Here is a 19,783-nt window from a genome sequence, read left to right as displayed (position 1 = left end):
GGCATGGGATTTACGGCCTGTGAGGAAGGACTGAGGGAGCTGGGCTTTAGTCCTACGAAGAGGAAACACTGGCAGCTTAAAAGCAATCTAGTTGTGATCTTGTATGTCAGAAGAATGTGCTCCTTTAGGTAGTGGTAAGACATGATGAAAGAAGGGGCAACAGACATGAGAGTTAGCTTGGGAGGTTCAAATTGGACAATGGAAAACCTCACAAGAAGAGTGGCCCATCACTGGGACAGGTCACAGTTTTAAGCTGACCTAATTTGATGTTGACAATATTAAAGAGGTTTCTCCCAGATAACACTCTTATTCTGTGAGGATTTTCTTCCATACCTGGACTCTCATGCCTCTTCCCTCCTAGACCTTTTCACCTCATTTCCATCTGTGGTCACTTCATGGAAGGAGAAGATACTGCACAGGCAGTCTTGATTTCCTGCAGTATGTCTCTCATTAAGTACGGAAGTTAAAGAACTGAAAATCAGTCACTCAGGATTCCATGTTCAGAGAGTCCTCGTAATCGGTCTATTGGGAAAATTGTTTTAGCTGCTTCCTATTAAAAGGTTGTTTTTTCTGTTGTTGCTGGTTTTCTCCCTAAGGCTCAACTTGATTGTTCAGTTCTGAACCATGTGGCCTATGGGTTTATTTACTTTTTTTTTCTTATCAGCTTTCGAGTCTTGATTAGCATGATAGCCATACACAGTATATCCAGTAAGCCATATGGCCCGTCAGTCCTCTGTACTGTGGTGAAGATAGCAGCAGTGTGTTAGAAAGATAAATGTGCAGGGGCAAGTTATATTACATTTGTCAAGCTCTGCTGTAAAAATTAGTATCCTCATTTCTAAAAATCTGTTTTGGAATAAAGCAGACATATGAACGAGGTATGTCATTCCCTCACTTCATATATATTCAGTACTTCTAAGAAATCATCTTTAACAGGTGTATGATAAAGTATGAGAGAGGCTTCACACTGGGGAGACACAGTTCTGCGAGTTTTCTTGCACACACTGTTCTGGGTGAAGCACATGTGAAATGTACCAGCAGCCTTTACAAAGATGCTAATGCTTAGTTTTCATGTCTGAAAATACTTCAGTTGGTACAGGCATAAGAAGCAAATGTGATCTTGGAATGTATCAGGCTGGTGACTCAGTCATCTTGTGATATGGTAATGTAGGCACAATCTCTTCTTCTGATTTATGTGCTACTAGTATGTAGAAATTCTTAAGTATTCCCTCAGTGTATGTGATGTTAAATGATCTTTTAATTCATGTTATGCTTTGCCTAGCCTTTGCTGTTGATTGTGCTTCCCAGTTTCTTTGCTGATATGCAACTGAGCTGTTTCAAAAACTAGTCAATTTGGAACTCATTAATATACCCCTCCATTCTGCTAGTTTCGATTTCACTCTCCTGTTTAGTGAATTTTTTATATAACTTACAGTTCTTAGCCCATTTTTTGCTGTTCAATAGAATTATGATATATCAGATGATCAGACTGCAGTTCAGTTCATATTGGTTTCAGTCATCTGCTTGTTTAGTTTATAATCTAAGTAAAGTTTATTCTACTTCGACTGTATTGCATTTCTAATGTGTCATGTTGCATTTTTATCTTAATTATTCTGTTTAATTTCAATTTCTAACACTAAAACAGTTTTGATGATGGTGTTTTATCAAGAACCTGCATGTTCAGGGCTGCCTTTCAACTTGCTACGTGTATGAATAATACCTTTCTGTTCATCAGTAAGCAACACCTCACTGCGTTCGATGTGTAGATCTCCCTCTGGCTTGGCTTGGTGGTGGCCTCATGCACCTGCATTGCCTGCCAGAAAAATGTGGGAGGAATCAGTTAACAGTCTTGCTTGCATTTCAAGTTATCTGTTAGTCCTGCTTAAAGTAGGGAAGACTGTGACTTCAGGCTAGATTTCTCAGTGCTTTATCCAGCTGGGCCTTGAAAATGTCTGAGGATGGAAACTGCATAACTGCTCTGGGCGATTAGATCTTTACCTTTTATCCAGTGACAAGCTCTCCTGTTTGTCTATTATGTTTGTTGTCTTTTGTTCTTCTACTATGCTATATATAAAGAGCCTGGCTCTTGTCATCTTGGTACCTGTGACACCTGTGGGGCGGTTGCCTAGAAGGTGCAGAAAAGCTGCTGTTACAGTCCTTCAAAACTATCTCTGCTTCAGGCTGGAGAAGCTCTGTTCTCTTAGCCTCTACTCACAGCCCACTACTATGTTGGTGGCCCTTCCCTGCAATAGCTTTCATTTATTGATGTCTTTTTTACGTTGAAAGGGATTGGGAGGGAGGGGGATGGTGACTTTAAAGCAGGTATTCCAAAAGCAGAATGCCAAGTTAAGGAGAATAGTTGCTTCTCTCTGGTTCTTTCAGTCTGCTGGCTATGCTTCTATTAATACAGCTGAGGATGTTGTTGGCCCATCTTGTTGGCAAGGTACTATGCTGTCTTGTGTTCAGCTTGCTGCCTACTAAGACCCCTAGGTTTTTTTCAGCAGAGCTGCTTCCTGGCCAGTGTTGAAAGGGCTCTTCCTTCCCATGTGGCGGATTGTTGACCTGTTGAATTTTGTAAGGCTGCTGTCAGCTTGTTCCTCCAGCCTGTCCAGGTCCCTCTGCATGACAGTCCTGCCCTCAAGTATGTTGACTGGTCCCCTGAGTTCAATGTCATCTGAAAACCTAATGCAACAAACTTGTATGTTAAGATGTTTACTGAGGCATTGGGTGTAACTTCACATATGCAGTAGATCTGTTTGCATGTTAGCAGAGCGGTTGTAGCGCACAAGTCTGCTGCATGGTTAGGATAAACTGACTGACCTTGAGCTCTTCAAAAAACTAAGCAAAGTGTAAATTTTTTAAGATGTGTAAGGGTAATTTGATATTGCTGTGTGATGGTCAAACTGCTTGTTTGGTATTGTGTAGACTTGAAGATGTACAGCTAAATGGGCTTAAGTATTTGAAAGATGTGGACAATAATTACTGATTGGAAAAGCTGACTTCCTTTCCTGTTCCAGTAGACCAGCCACGATTTTTGCAAGTTTTCATTAATATATACGTGTGCTCTGTGGACAGGTTGTACAATAGGTGGAGATTGCAGTTGGGTAGGCTTTAATATATTGAATTGTATACATGCATCTTTCAGATGGAACAGAGAAGGAAGCTTACTGTTGTTAACATATGCTGTAGCATAAGCTGAAAATTTGGTGAAGCATTTGTTTACCCTGAACATGAAATGTTATTTTAGAAGAAAGCCCCAGTGACGCGTATACCAGGAGTGTCATGCACGAAGCTGGCTTTGTCTCCTAGCCATTTGGAGAAGTGGTCTGCCTTAAATTTGTTTCTATTTAATTAGGTTTTGTCCTTAAATCATGCATTTAATTATTTCTGCCTATCTGCTGTGCAGCAGACTGGATAGCAGAAATGAGTTTTGTGTTAGGGGAACCACAATGAACTTGAATTAGTGCTGAATCTATGTTGCAGGAAAAAGCTATTTTGATGTGTTTGAAGTGTTGATGCAGCATTAACAAGGTCTTGGTTTTATTGAGGAAAAACTTGAACCAAGGAATCATGTGGAGAACAGTGATAGGGATCAAGAGTTTTGAGAGCATGGCTTACTTGGAAAGAGTGTATTGCAGAATATGTAGCAGTTGCTTCTTAGCCAGAGGAGACTAAAGGGTTCACTGTTTATGACGCTGCCTTGGTGTGAAAACCTACCATTTTGGCTAGAAAACTGTAAGCTACTATTAGGGCATCTTTGTTTCCGATTCCTAAGACATTGGAAGATCACAGACAATAATACTGCAGTAATTAATTATCACAAGCATACCTAACTGCAGAAGGAGGAGAAGGGTCAAGGAGGCAGTTGCTTTACTCGGATGTAGCCCCTGCTGTTAGGAACCCCAAGTCACCAAGCCTTACGGAATATAAGAGTTTTCTACTTCAGTCCTTTTTTTCTTTATGAATAGATTATAAATATGTAATTGTTACTGAGCAGACCTAATCTAATAAAGATGTAATGTCTATGCTTCCTCTGTTTTATCAATCAGACAGTTATTACATGTGCTGCTAAATAGCAATGTATTTGAGAATATTTCAAAGAATCACAAGAAAGGAAAGAAAAGTAGTCTTTCAGGGTTTTAATAATCTTTCCACATGTGTTGCATCTTTTTTGTTTTCTTAAGATCCTGTGAGAAATTGTGCCCTAGACGAGCATTTAACAAGGTTGCTGCCTCAGCCTTTTTCTTAAACACATATAAACCTAATGCATAACTTGCAGTTTGGCGGGAGGGAGATAAATAATCTTTCTCATATTCTTTATCATAATAAGCTCAGTTAATAGTTGTCTACAACTTTCATTAATTGTTGACTTGTTCAGCTTGCTTTATCTCAGATGATGCTTGTTTGGTTTATCAATTTATTCCTCTGGCAAATGTGATCTTAGTAATTCTGTTAACATTTCAATGACTAGAAGATCAGCCGCTGAGAAACATTGCAAGTTATTTGAGATTGAAGCTTATCAGGCAGAAAAATCATAGGGTAAAGGAAAACTTTTATCCTCAAGCTCTGCATAGAGCAAAATAGATTCTCTTAAGCAGTTCTTTGCATGTATCATTGCACTGTTACTCACAGTACAAATCTTGAGTTCTCTTTACCAGCTCTTAATTGCCAGAAGTCCAAAGGATGTGCTAGAAGCATCAGGAAACTGAAAGTCTACAGTTCAGCTCAGATGGCATACTAGAAAATGAGAAATGTTATTCTTGTTATGTCAGTTTGAACTAGCAATGCCACAGCAATATTTTCAGTCAGCCAGAACTCAGTGGCACAGGGCTGTACAGAGGCAATTAGTAGAACTCCCTGTATAAATGTTGGAATTTAACTTCAGTTGTCTTCAAATCTCAGTGGCATAATGCCACTGACTATTGTATGTTTTAAGGTCAAAGCTGCCTCATTGAAAACTGTATGTTCCTGAAACATAATACTCAAAAAAAACCCTTTTCCTATCTTGTGTAAGTATGTTGGCATAGCAAGTCCTCCCTCTGGTTATGTTGATGATCATATGTAACCATTCTTACGTAAGTTTTCCTATGCACATGTTCAAAATGACACCAGACCAATACTCAGTCTGAACACCACCTTTTGTGTCTTTATAGTTCTAGTTTTTAAATACTAGACAGTTGAAACATTTTCTTGTCATTTGTGGATCTGTCAAGTACTACTTCACTTAATTGTTTGAAGCTGTTGCAGAGGCCTGATCCTGTAAAAAGGGAGTTCAGAATTAAAGCGTCAACCCTGATGTTACCAAAGGTGTGGTCTTATTTCTGTCTAAACTAGCATGGCTGGAGACATGATAACCCAGCACTACAGATCCTCTTGTTAAACAATGTTGACTCTTGAGGCTGTGTGGTTGGTGGTGTCAGGTTTTTCTTATACCTATGGTCTGAGAACATCAGCCTTTGGTAGTCTGGCCAGCTCACTGCTGTCAGATAAGACGATTGTGTGCAGCCTCACAAGATGAGCTCGTGTATCAGGAAAATAAGTAAAACAGAAGGATAAGCCTGAATTTCATTGATGCTGAGGTCTTTTCAGACTACTGCATCCTGTGCTGGCAGTTGTTTCCACTTTCACATGCTTCCTAGAATACTACAAGCACAAGGATGGCTGAAAGATGCATTTACTTCCCTCTCAAAAGTAGCCTGCTTGTTCAGCAAGAGAGAGTTTGAGGCTTTGCAGTATGCCATCAGGGGGGTTGAATTCATGTCTGTGCTACTCTGACCTATTTTTACAATTTAAGTATCTTCTAGTTTTGTTTCTGAGACAGATGAAATTTTCAGCTCTGTATGGACAGCTCAAGCACTCAGGCTGTGGGCAGAGTTGTGGATTTGGATAGTGGTGCTTGGCCAGCTGGGTAGTCAGTGCACGGGTAGCTCAGCACTGCCTGCCTCCATCTCTTCGTGACTTGGGGGACTTGGGTCACAGCAGGTTAGAAACACTTTAGCCCTGTATCCATATAGTGAGGGGGAAATACCACTGACGCAGAGAGAAGGAATGAAAGTGGCACTGATGGGAAGAGTAGGGATTACTGTCTTGGGTATGGGAGGGGGTGACATTTAAAAAAAAAAAATATGGAAAATTGCAGATCATGTTATGTCTGTGGCGAATTTGTGCTAGGAGTTCTCCTGGCATCTGCTTTCCTCCAGGGTGCCTCCAACAGAGACTATCCTTTCCTGCCCCTACTCCTTGGCTGCTATTACTTTCCTAAAGTTACCAGAGTATTCTGAAGTCTAAACCAGCAGGGCCTTCTGCCCTGAAGAACAAATAACTTTTCTTTATTTTTGACATAAGGAACAGAAGTAGTTATTTGCGCAAGAATTATTTTACTGTTCAGTTACTTTAGAGGAAGAAGATAAGCTAATCTTGACCTCTTGAGTAGCACCTGTCTGCAAAGTCTTTAGACACTCAAACATGAACTAGTAAGAAGAAAAAGGAAACTTAAATTTGGGTTAGGAACAAAAAAACCTGCACATGACATTGGGCTATACAAATGGAGTGTGTATGTACATTTGTGGTATGGGGCAGCTTTATTTCTCTCTGATGGGGGAGTGGGGAGTAGAAGATGATGCTTGTTCTGCAGTGGGGTGCTCCATCTATAGATTATTAAGGCATTTATGGGATCCTGGTTGAAATCAGTCTTCAGCTGCATCCTTTGACTTCTGCTTAGGAGTATTTGAACCAGACTGCTGTTGAAAGTGATTAGGCTACTGGCAAAGCTTGTGATATGGGCTAAAAAGTTTGTAACAGCTACAGTCAAGCAGCTGTTGCAGTTTTTCAGTGTCTTGCTGAGAAGGCACCTGTTGTGTTGCAAGGTCAGGTAGAAACTTCGGTAACAAAATACTTGACCTGAAAAGGAGAATGTTGGCTACTATTAAGTCAGCACACAAACTTCTAGTGTATTTTATTTGTTACTGAGTTGGCTTACTTTCTCCTAGAGACATTTGTAGCGTCTTTTAAAAAATATTAATATACTCAGAAATAAAGGCTTCTTTAGGTAACTTTTTAAAAGCTGCTGTTGGTAAATAAGGGAAGAAATATCTTTTAATGTATTGGCTGAAGATAGCAGGATGTAGAATTACAGTGTCTAGGTTTTCAGAATTTCTAAAAAGATTTTTAAATTAGGCTTAGTCTTGACTGTCATTTATAGCTATAAAAAACTTGGTATAATTAGTGTCATCTATAGATCAGTTTTTCTTGTAGGTGTGGGAGCATTCCCTCTCAGACTTCATTCAATATATAAAAAAATTAGTCCAATGTTTATTTCCTTATTATACCCCAGAATACTGCTTATGTTGAATGAGATAGAAATCACTTTTGCTGTTGTCTTCTGTACCTTGCCCTATATAGCAAATGTAAAATGTTTGCTGAGGTTTTTTGTAGTGGATTTTGTGTGTTCTGTTTTTTTGGTTTGTTTTTTTTGGCACTGCAGAACTTCCTGTGTAGTTTGTGTTGGTTTTTTTTCCCTTTCATACCTTGATAGTTTCAGCTATCCATGTGGAAATTTGGGAGGGGGTACATAAAATTCATGCAAGTATTTGCTTAATCTCTTCAAGTGTTGCAGTGGGGATACTAGTTAAAAATAATAATGCACAGAAGTTGCTGTCAATTTATAGCAGGTTTCCTTAATACCCAAGGTGAAGCTTAAATAGACATAACAGTACGTTTTCTATTGTCAATCTAGCTATGCTAAATTTTTTTAAAAAATATACTTTGTAAGATCTGTTTCTTCTATTCAGTTTGGTTTGAAATATTTGACTAAATGTATTCAGTTTGTGGTAACAGAAATTTGAATGTATCAAAATGGGAATATAACCAATACTATTATAGCAAGAAAATCTCATCCACGTAAGTATTTTGGGCACCTTAGCAGCAGTTGTTTAACTGTTGAAGGTGGAGACCTTGTGACAGAGACCTAATTTAAGAGATTAATCTCAAAAATATGTGTGTATATAAATTGATATGTTAAACCACTTTTCTAGAGATGTAGAATTCAATGCTTACATGATTCAACAGGAAGTACACTGTTGCATTTGTAATAAATGTTAAGTCAATTAGTGTAAAAAAAGTAGGGTATACTTAGGCACAAATTGTTGGTTTGACCTATGAAATAGAGGTCATCAAAGTAGTGCCCCAATAAAAAGAACACTTCTTAACTTGTGTTATTTAGAATCTTTATTGTTTATGTACAGGCTGTATGTGTTTGCTACAGACAGGATAATTGTGATGGTAAACACTAATGCTCTTTGGTTTATAATAAAGCTATAAATACTCTGTACTTACCAAACAGTGACAAAAAATCCCAGCTGATTAGATCAAACATACAGGAACTCTAGATCATCTGCCCTTTAGGTGAAAGCAGACTGGATATGATACAAAACCCAATTAAACTCAGTAGTTACAAAGTATTGCTTGCCTGATGGAGTCAATCTCCTATTTAGTCTTCCTTCATTAATAGCTTCCTGGATAGCAGCAGGTACTTAAGCAGTTAGTTGATTCCCAGTTATCGGTGGTTCATATTGGTCAAATTCGTAAAGCATTGCAGACGAATGATGTCCCTATTCTAGCAGCTGGTTGTCTGTTAGACAGAGGCACCAGGAGCAAGCTGTGTAACTGGTGAATTGAATGTCTGCCCACGGGGCAGTAGTCAGCAGCCCGTGACAGTACTGAGAGAGAAGAATGAATTTAACACGCACGTTGCCTCAATTTTTTTCAGACACTGGCCAGAAGAAGACCCCAGACAAGAAAGATGGGCGACGAATGTCTTTTCAAAAGCCTAAAGGGACTATTGAATATTCTGTAAGTTACTGCTTTATTGTTAGAATGTCATTACATAGCAAGTGCAGACTTAAAGTATCATTACAAAATATAAGCAAAACACAAATGTACATTACCTTTAATCTTAGAATTCTGTGTATCTGACAGCTATTTTGACAGGAATTAAATCAGGAATTAGCTAGTAGTACTTCAGTAATGCTGGTTGGTTGGTTTTGTTGGGTTTTTGTTTTTGTTTTTTTTAAATTTATGGGGTTTTTTCTTAAAGCCCCACAAACTAACAAATCTGACCTGTTCACTTTTGGGCAGCTAGTTAGAAACAGTAAATAATGTTAATTATAAAATCATGTGCAAGTTCCCTGCTTTCAGCATTATTAATGAACTGTTGACATCAGGAGAAATAAACAGAATGAAACTGGGGGAGAAGTTTTATCCTGATACTGACCTTCTGGTGTTCTCCTAATTTTCATAGATCTATTACCTTTTAATGTAGAGATCTGTTTCTGCAGCAGTGTCTGAAAATGGAGCCTTTCTCTGCCTGTTCTGTTCTTGAAATGACCCTCAAACTGTGCTGCAGTCAGCTTTTCACATTTGTGGTTACTAAGGGAGACTGAAGTGGGAAGTATCTGTCTTGTGTTATATACTGGAAATATAATTAAGCCTATAAATAATGCTTATAGGGTTGATGTTAAAACAGAAATTCTGTCACAGTTATCTTTGAATGCTTTTGAAGCCAGACATGATAAAATAAAAATGAGAACTTCTTTTTATGAAGTCTTTACTTGACCTCTTGATATTTTCTTATTCCAAAACCAAGAGATATGGGGGAGACTTAATGTTAAATTAAGCCAAGCTGTGATATAGCTTAACTACTGAGAAGGCTGGTAGTCATTTGGAGAGGTGCAGAGGATGTGTGTGTTGGAATGAGTAGTTCGTTAGTGTGGCTTATATTGGGAATTTGAATGTAATTCTAGCCTATACTAAAGACTTCCTTGAAGTTGAAATTAAAAAATATAATAATAAATTTCTGCAGCTTAGGTTCCAGCAGCTGAAGAGTGGTAAAGTAAATGTGACTGGTTCTATTACATTAACCCCATTTTGCCTGAAATAAGAAAAAATGCTCAATGGGACTGTAAATCTGGGGTTCCCCTTCAGTCAGTAAATCCTTCCACTTGTCTCTTGCCACCATGTGCATGCATTTACCTTTTTATGTAAGATTGCAGGCAGAGCTAAAGCATCAAGCTTTCCTTTATTAAATCAGTATGTTTGTGCCAAGTTGTCATGTACTTTTGCAGGGTTTTGTGCTCCAGTAGGTGGGGGTTTAGTTGCAAAAATAACTTTCTTAATACATACTGAAATATGCATCACTTCCTTGTGAGTCAGAAAGACGATTCACAAGAATCAAAGACTTTTTGTCATTAAACTTAGTCCAACTTAAAAGGAGCCTGTTGCACGTATGGAACATGGTGTATTTCAGCTTCACAAATGCTGTATTCTGTGTGGTCTTGCTGTACAATTAACTCATGAAGCACTGAAGCTCTGAAAACTTGGTGTTACTTTTGGTTGTGTTGTACACATATGTTTTGATAAAATACACACATGCAACCCTTAGGAACTGAAGTTATGTTTGTTATATGTATAAGAGAGGTCTGGCAACTATTGTGATAATTTGCTACCGTTATTATTTAAACTTCATTCCTTGTGGAAAGGTGAACTTATTTATGTTGGTTTCTACCTTCATCTTACTACTTCTCAAAGCAGCAACACACATGTATGTATTTATATGTCTGCATGTGTTGCTGATTTGAGAAGTAGTAGAAGGGCAAAGGCAGAAACCGGACCTTCCCCCACCCAATATTGTTGAAAAGTTAGTGGGGTTTTTTGCCTTTTCTTAGTACTAATGTAATGTGTTTGTTTTTCCAGTCGCTATGTGGTTTTAGGAGGGAAGGGCTTATTTGTATTTTTGAAGTTTGTCGTAAGATGTAGTCACACTGATACAGGCTAGGGATTTTTAATTTGAAACAGACTTCCTCACCAGATTTTCTTTTAAAAATATATAAAAATAAATATTCTGGGGAAAAATAAACAATAAAATATAATTTTTCTTCAAAGCTAAAGCCAAAAAGCCATTAAAGATTTTAATCTAAAATTCCCAGTGCATAAAATCTTGGAACTGCTGTTCCGTATGTAACACCAGTGAGATGTCTACAGATGTGGTACTAGCTGAAAGAAGCAAGTCCTCAGCTGCCCCTAAATGTTACAGAAAAGTTTGGTTTATTTTCCCTGTTACTGGTTAGTTATTAAATAGATTATTTTTTTTAAGTTAATATAGTTTCTACTTTTCTGAATGTCAATCAACAGATTAGATCCAAATTGATATCTGTAATTTCAGAATTCAGTTGGTGCTTTAAGCCAATTGTTTTGCCCTACTATGCAAAGCTGATGCATGTGAACAGGCGCTAAGGACCAGTAGAGCAAAACAGATGAGGTGAATTATTTTCAGTAGTTAGAACTTTCTCTAATCCTTTTTGTGTTGTGAAAATAGCGTTTTTATGTTGCTTATTTCTCATAACTTTATTATATTAACACTACATTAGAAGTATTTTGTGTTAACATGTTGTACAAACACAACCACTGTCTGCCTACAGGTGTTAGAGGAGCCAACTACAGATAAATAAAGGAGCATAACCAGTGCTGGCTACTCATCACCAATGATAATAGTATGCTAGCAGTTCTGTGACTTCAACAAAAGCCTTCTAAACCCTCTTTCTTTTGAGGAGGAGAAGGAAATAATTCTGGCTATTTACAGAGGGTTTTTTCTCAAGTGCAGTGGACTACACAGGAAAAGTAATAGATTTATTTTTTTAAATAAAAAGTGCAAGTCGAACAGTGGAGGCAGATGATCTGGTTTATCAGTGCTGGAGACTCCACTGTAAGACTTCCCTTTCCTACTTGCTCCCCTTTAACTCTCTGGGGACTGAAGGAGAAGAACACAGTCTGAAATAGCAGATAAGCACCTAATACACTGAGTACGTTGTCCAGATCATGAGAAAAGCCTGATAATTAATGAAGGTCACAGAAGCCTATAGGAGACCAGAGTCTTAAGGCAGAGTTCTAAGCCAGTCCTCAAGTCTTCCGGCATGTGATCTTTTCCTGGTTATTTAGTGGCAAGTCCAGCATCTAGAAACTGGGTCTAGACTTCTTTTTGTTGTTGTTTTAGTTAGAAACCAGTTAAATATACTGAGAACAAAACTACAGAGGCTTCTTGAAGTCAGGTTTCTAAGGTAAAACAAGGAGGAAGTTTTGATCCTTTCTTAGCTCAAGGGGTATGGGTGCCAAATGTTTTTGTGGTGACCATCAAACAGATGACATCTTTTGTTAGACTTTGAACCCCCATAAATACTTAGAATTTCTTCTTTAAAGGACTTGCTGAACATACGTGTTTTGAGAGTAGACAAATGGTGAGTAGCTACTAATACTTTTCTAGAATTACTGTGGATTTCACTTTCAGACGTGGGGTAGCTTGGATAGAGAGCGGTAAAGGTTTTTCTCTTTTCTGGTGCAGCTAGTTTTATTGCCATTGTAGGCCTTTATGTGCTGTTTATAGATGACTGAACACTGAAGAGTTTTCACTTTTTCCTGGGTGCTTCTATTTCAAAACCAGGATTTGTGTTCTTGTCTGACACATTTTTCTTTGAGCAGGCCAGTGTCATAGTCTCTTTCCCAATTTTGAGGAATTTAGAAAATGTGAATCATAATGATGACATTGCTTATCATCATTATGACATATAAATAAAGATGACAACAGATTGCTGTTGTATCTTTTACCCAATTTTAAAATTTTTTGAAGTTGCTTTTATGTTATTTACAAGTTCTGTTTTCCTGGTGTTGCATATTGTAGAAATCAGATCTATTAACAATTAGGTAATGTAGTCATAATCTGATATTTCTAAAGGGTTGGGTACAACACCAAAATTGTTGTGTTGTCTTCTCCCCTTTATTTTCACCTCTCCTCCTAGTCTTAGTTGCTTTCAGTACTTTTAACTATTGCTTTATTGTGTTCTGGTTCTTGGACAACTAGTCCTGAAATACTTTAAAAAAAAAAACAAAACACCCAACCACCAAAACAAAAAACCCAAACAACCCTTTGTACACTCTGATTCATATGTATTCAAAGTATAATTTTTAGTGGAAGAATGAGTGAACTCCAGTTGTTGAGATGCAGTGACAGTGAAGTTCGTTAAAATATCAATAGAGAATTTGGGTTTTGTCCTGGTTTCAGCTGAGGTAGAGTTAATTTTTCTTCCTAGTCCCGGGTAGAGTGCTGTGTTCTGGATTTAACATGAGAATAACGTTGAGAATATACTGATGTTTTTCAGTTGTTGCTAAGCAGTGTTTATACTAAGTCAAGGACTTTTCAGCTTCACACACCACCCCACCAGTAAGTAGGCTGAGGCTAGATGAGAAGCTGGGCGGAGACACAGCTGGGACAGCTGACCCCAGCTAACCAAAGGGATATTCCATACCGTATGATGTCACGCTCAGTATATAAACCAGGCGGAAAGGGAGTTCTGCTCAGGAACTGATGAGGCATTGATTGGTGTGTGGTGAGCAATTGCATTTTATATTCCTTGTATATTCTAATTCCTTATTATTAATAATAGTATTTCCACTTCCTTTTCTGCTCTATTAAACTGTCTTTATCTCGACTCACAAATTCTAAGGTTGGTTCCCCCCCCCCCCCCCCCCCCCCAAGTCAGTTCTCTCCCCCATCCCACTCAGGTAGGGGGGAGTGAGTGAGCAGCTACCACAACAGTGTTAAATAAGATTTTTTAAAAACTTTGCTAGCTGCTAATCTGACAGAAATGAAGGCAGTTTGAACCATAGTTGGTGGTGACTCAGAAGCTATTTGTCTACAGGTGCACACAAGCACACCTGGCAAGCATGGGTATACAAGTAGTGCTCCATAAATGGGAAATGGGTAATGGGATGCACCTCTGATCAAATGGGGACACAATGATTTGAAGAGAGTGTTCTGATTTGGGATTTTATTGGAAGATGAAGATGGAAGGTATGACTCGTGGCTCTTTCTGTATCTAGTCATACTGTAAAACTTGATTTTAGCTAACTTGGAATTTTAGACTTATCTGTATGCATATGTGAGTATATAAAGTAGAAGTAACTAGGTAATAATGTCTTATGTGTCATATTTCTATGTAAAAGTTGATGACAAGAAGCTTTTGCAACTGAATATAGGAAAGCTATTTATATTTTAAAAAGCTCTTTTTCAACAAGTTGTACAAAGTAGAGTTTGTGTGTGTTAAGTTTAACACAGTCCTGAATATACAATTCATGTTTTCTTTTTTCATTAATCAATGTCTTTCAATCTTTATACTCCAGTCAGTATACTGAAGAAAGAAAAGCCAATGCATGATATATATTGAACTATTTCAAGGCACCAGCTGGCATGCTCGAGTCCATTTCAGATTGTTTCAGGGAATAAAATAGTATTTTCACGTGTCTAGTGGTTGTTTTTGAAGTTTACTTGTATTGGAACAAAACTTGCTGTTATGTTAAAATAATGAAACAAGGCAATCACTTGTTAATCATCTCCCTTTCTCCTCAAAAGGGCACATTTTCCCGTGAAGATTCAGCATAGTGTCTTAATATCCAAATGTTTATATAAAATTCTTAATATTCAGAATAACACTTAAATAGCTACATGCATAAATGTATAGAAAGTTTGCTTTCTGGGAGACATGGAATGACTTTTTGCCCTCCTCTCTAGCACTGAATTGATGGGGGGGAAAAAATGATTGGGAAAACCTGGAGCGTGGCTGTGGTGTGTGGTAGTGCGTTTTTAATGTGTTAGTTCTTAAACTACGCTTTCCACAAAGTTATTCTTGCAGCTTTTGGCTGTTCAGATTCTATTGTTTGAAATAGTAGAAAGCCTGAGAATTGGAAAATAAGCCTTTGAATACAGGGAGCTACTTCAGGAAGTCTTTATTCCGTTAACAGTTTCTTTGTTTTAAGAAGGTATCAGTGTTGGTCTCTGAAATCCTGTGTAGTGTGGAGATTCGCCTGTGTAAACTTTACAGCCAAATAAGAAAAGGAAGCTTATATTTGCTATTCTTGTGTTCACGATTTGTGAGATAAACCTTTTAGTTGCCAAGGGATCTCACCAGGTGGTTTTATTTCTGCAGGATGAAAAGAGTGAATGCACTCTTAAGAGGCTTAAGTTTTGTGGGTTTTTTAATTGGACGCTTTTAATTAATTTCATATTATAAGTTTAAAATCTCAAATGTTTCAACCCTTAAGTGATACCTAAGGAATATCTACCTAGCAGCAGTTATTTTCTCTCACATAAATGTTGGGAGGACTTTTGAATTAGTGAAAGCTTTTGATTCTCACTTTACGGTTTGTTTTAGCAATCTTTCTGTATTATGTAGAGCTTCTGATGGGAACGCTACTGTTCCTTGATTTGGTTGTCAGTTTGTTATCTGTTCAAGTAGTACATGTCTAGTCAGGTTAGGGTCCTATTCCAATTTCTGCTTTAGTATCAATTAGAAGCGGTATATGAGAACTTCCTTATTTTTTGCATATCTGTGTGACAGTACAGTACTGAATTACTAAGATGTATTACAATACAGTCTTTCATACCTGGAAATACTAGTAGAGAGTATTTTTTTTATTATATTATGGAGTTGTATTATAGAGGTGTTTGCCATTTTGTTAACTTAATGGCATGCTTTAGAAAGAGTTGTCATAACAAATTGGAAACTTGGTAAAAATCATTAATTGCCATTTGTTTAGCAATACTTACCTGTTTTTTTGGTTTGTTTTTTTTTTCTTCAGTGAATCTAGGTTGACAAATGCACCTTTATAAAATTATAATGAATTCTGTATGGAAAGGAATTCTTAAACTCTTAATTGTGACTCTTAATTACGTTAGTATTCCAGTTATGGCTCTGCTTTTATCTGTTGAACTGTAACTGCCTTCAAAGTACATTAGACTTGTAGCACTTTTTCCTGCAGGACAACCTTCTTCTCTATTTAAAGAATATAGTTTTCTTCTTTGTATCTGTCAGTTATACTTTTGTTATTCCTGTACTGTCAACATGTGTTCCCTAACATGACATAACTTTGAAAAACGTTAATAAAGAGAAAGCATTTCTTTTCTTAAATGCTTTTCGGGTGGATGTTCTGTTCAGTGTTAAGTTTAGGAATGTTTAAGCAGGAATGCATTTTTGTAGAGCAGTTACTTAACTTTTTGTATGCTGTTTTTATTTTGCAGCCAATAAGAATGCCATTTGCCAGCTACTCTTGCAATGCAAATAAAATGTGTTAAAATGCTAAATATTTAATTACCCAATACTAACTAACACTATGACCTGTTGGTACATATTCTTCCACTCTGGCAGAACGTTTGCTACTCCTATGAAGAACGAATGTGCCTTGTTACATTGTACTGACAGCAAAACATATGTTTATTAGTTATATGGCATATACCAATTCAACTGGAACAGTCCACAACAGAGTATGGCTGGAAGTAGGCTAGTCCAATGTATGTTTTATCACTTACCTCTATTGCAGTGTGGTTATGGAAACAGTATTTCAGTCTTGGTTCCAAATGCTGCCTTTTTTCTGCGTGACTATGTAAGGTCAAGGTCTACTGTCAGAGCCAGCCAGTACCAAAAACTGTTAAAACTTGGATGCTCAGAGACTCTTTTTTTTTTTTCTCTCCTCTCAATTTTTTTTTTTTTCTGCCCCAGTTCAACTATTCAAGCAGAAGTAAAGGATACCTACGTTTAAGTCTAGCAACAGCTGACAAGGCATACATGACATGGTGCTCCTGCATACTTTTCAGGAAGTGAGGGAAGGAGCAGAGGATACCCAGTGGTTATGCAGAGATAGTAGCCAATGGCGTTCTCAAAACAGTTGTGTGTTGAACATACATTATGAAGAAAAACATGGTTTTGTCTTTTACTTTTTCACCCCTTCCTCACTTTTCCCTTGAAAATTAAGTAAAGGGAATTTAGAAGAGAAAGCATTATTTCCTGTAATTGCCTAGAAAAGTTAAAGTGAACAGCCTGAAAATAGAAGGAAAATTAAACCTGTGAATAATTAGTTTGATACTTGCTATTTATATAGAGTGGAAGGTGTATGACTTCTGCAGATATAGAAGGAGGGACAAATGAGAAGACATTTAAGACAGGAGTCAGTGGATATTCTTTTTTTCTAGCTGTGCTCCCTGTTTAGTAACACAAATGTAGCTTCGCTTATATTGCTTCATCTTCTTTTAGCTGATTGGTTTTTTCCTGATGCAGTGTTTATGAAGCTCTGTGCCATTACACAAAATTCTTTTTTGTTGTATACACCCTTCTTGTATCTTTTTCACCATTAAGTGGTTGATATGAATTCTTTATTTTGAAATACTCTCTGTGAATAAAACTTTTTTTCCTTTGCCATTTTCTGTTTGTTCATATTGAATAAACTTTGGGAGATGGTGGTGAAAATGGGCTTGGAAAATTCCTTGCTCAGAAATCACTCGCTCAAAATGCTTATGCTCCATCTGCTGTTGTATTCATTGACCTGTTTTGCTTCAGTATTTTTGCTTTTTATCTTAGTGATGGATTTTACTTGAAAGTTGAGTTAACAGAAGCTTATTTCAATGGGAAGAGAGTGTGTTACCGTATAGACATTGCTTTAGCTTTTCTGTAAGTGAAGAACGGTTGAAGAGGGAGAATGAAGGGTTCTGTGAAACTAGTCAGTCATGTATTGGACTCGTGGTACCCAGCAGTGAATTTGTAGACCAGAAGTTCAGCTCAGAGTGTGTGACTGAGACTTCGTCCCCCTGGCAACATAGTGGGCAGGCAGTTGCCCTTACATGGGGTTGCAATAGATGAGTATTTAAGGGTAGGTATGCTTTTTTGGGAGTTGGGCTTTAGGGTTTTTTGAGCAATCATAACATACAAAGACTTAAAAGTTCATCAACATCTTGATAAAACTACACATGATAAAATGTGTAAGCTGCTATTTGAACTAACTGCTTACAGGTTTGTTTTTCTTTTTCTCCCCAATTGATACAGGTGGAATCAAGAGATACTTTAAACAGTATTGCCTTGAAATTTGATACAACACCCAATGAACTGGTTCAATTAAATAAGCTTTTCTCCAGAGCAGTCGTTCCTGGACAGGTACTATTACACTATATATGTTACTTACCCAACAAAGACATTTTTCTGTTTCTCATCTCTACCAGAGAAAGCGTTAAAGTACTCTTACTGGTTTTCCTATTGGCTTTGTAAAAGATTTTCACCTTTTCTCTTGTTGGTGAATTCCTTGTGCCTATTTAATAACTTCTAACAAGGGAACATGTAATGAAGCTATCTTGTCTCTCTTACATAAGATCAGAGGACTTGTAAAGCTAAATTTACTTAATGGTATAATAACAATTGCGTACAAGCTGAGTTGTTACTTTGCAAATACAGCAGGCTGTTTACCAGCTCTAGCTCAGAAGACAAATTCACAGTACAGCTTACAAACAACATTCCTGACTCCATGCTACTGCCTGCAATTCTATTGTAATAAATTGAACAATGTTTCTATTCCAGTCTGACAACTTGCTGTGTCTAGCAGCAGTATGTGAACTATCATTCACTTTTTATAGGTCGTTATTGCTTCCATCTTTTTCTTTCCCTCTTTTGCCTTCACTTTTCACTTCTCTTTGAAAGCCGCCTCTGAGAACAAGTGATAGGCCAGCTACAGTGTTAACAATTTGCCATTCAATATTAGCTCTCTGTTTGAAAAAATCCTGTTTCAGTTTGTTGCAAAACTTTGTCTAGGTAGCTTGAATGCCACCTATGTCCAGAGTAATGTATTTAAGGGGTGAATAACTTAAGCTGATTTTTTTTTTTTCCCCCCTTACATTCAGTGTTAAGAGCTGTATCTATGAATTTTGTTTCCCAACCTTTTTCTTGGTTCCTTAAATAAGGAAAATAAAAACAGCAAAAGAAATAATTGGGCAGGTCTTCCTTGGACACTGTATTGGGTGTCTCTGGCATGCTGTATACTTCTAATGCTTTCTGTCTGAGCTTTTCCCTCTATTATTATGACTAGAAATCAATCTTATATCAAGATAACATTTTAAAACTTGAAAAGCTAAAATTAAGAAGCACTTTGTGTGATGTTGGTTATTCTCTCAACTCATAATTTTTGTTAAAATTAATGGGAGTAGGAATGATTTTTTTTATAGCTTATTTTGAGAAAGCATAGCAAATATACCTGAACTGGTAGGAAGCGTAAAGTAAACCTGAAAGCATAACTTCTAACTACATTATATCTTCTTTATAGATTTTGTATGTTCCTGATCCAGACTACATTTCTAGTGTGGACAGCTCCCCCTCTCTAAGTCCTATAAGTCCCCTATCGCCTACATCTTCTGAAGCAGAGCTTGACAAGGCTACAGTAAATGTAGGTATACCTGTTGTCCTTGAAAATAATTTTCCCTTACAAGATAAATGTTACAGATGCTATGCTTTCTTCTTAAACTGTCCTTTTGTTTTTGAAAGAAAGTACTTAACAACACTTGGAGTTGAAAAATAAAATAGTACCTTTTTAAAAGCTTTTAATCTTTGTAAGTGACAGTTTTCTGTGTGAAAACTGATTTGAAGGCAATTTATTTGTAGCAAAATACTATCCTTACATGCTGAAGTCTTAAATACTAGTTCCTGTTGTTTTTCTGTATTTATTATTTTTCGGAACTAGTTAAAACATTTGTTTGTAGTCTTATTGATAGTTTTTGTAGCAAGGATGCATTGGCAAGAATACTCAAGCAGCTAAAAGGTAAGGGCTCTCTCTGCTTCCTGTAGGGGAGTGTGGTGGTTCTCTAGTTTGATTTAGCAAAATGAGGTAAAGAAAAAAGTCTGTCTCAGCGAAGGACTAAATCAGAATTGAT

General features: G+C 37.2%; 1 protein-coding gene across 7 annotated transcripts in view; it reads left to right on the top strand.

Moving 5' to 3' along the window:
- OXR1 (oxidation resistance 1) overlaps positions 1-19,783 on the top strand; it is a 290,254-nt gene that overhangs the window by 215,312 nt on the left and 55,159 nt on the right. For 6 of the 7 annotated variants that reach the window (XM_055799409.1, XM_055799405.1, XM_055799406.1 and 3 more), the window contains 3 exons: positions 8,768-8,850; positions 17,916-18,023; positions 19,180-19,299. In XM_055799409.1, the coding sequence (XP_055655384.1) occupies positions 8,768-8,850; positions 17,916-18,023; positions 19,180-19,299 (311 nt within the window). The remainder of the gene's footprint in view (positions 1-8,767; positions 8,851-17,915; positions 18,024-19,179; positions 19,300-19,783) is intronic. The other variant, XM_055799408.1, reaches the window with a different exon arrangement.

Source organism: Falco peregrinus, chromosome 3 (genome assembly GCF_023634155.1).
Source record: "Falco peregrinus isolate bFalPer1 chromosome 3, bFalPer1.pri, whole genome shotgun sequence".
Classification (NCBI taxonomy): domain Eukaryota; kingdom Metazoa; phylum Chordata; class Aves; order Falconiformes; family Falconidae; genus Falco; species Falco peregrinus.
Note: the sequence above shows the minus strand (reverse complement) of the source record. Positions and strands in the feature narration are given on the sequence as shown.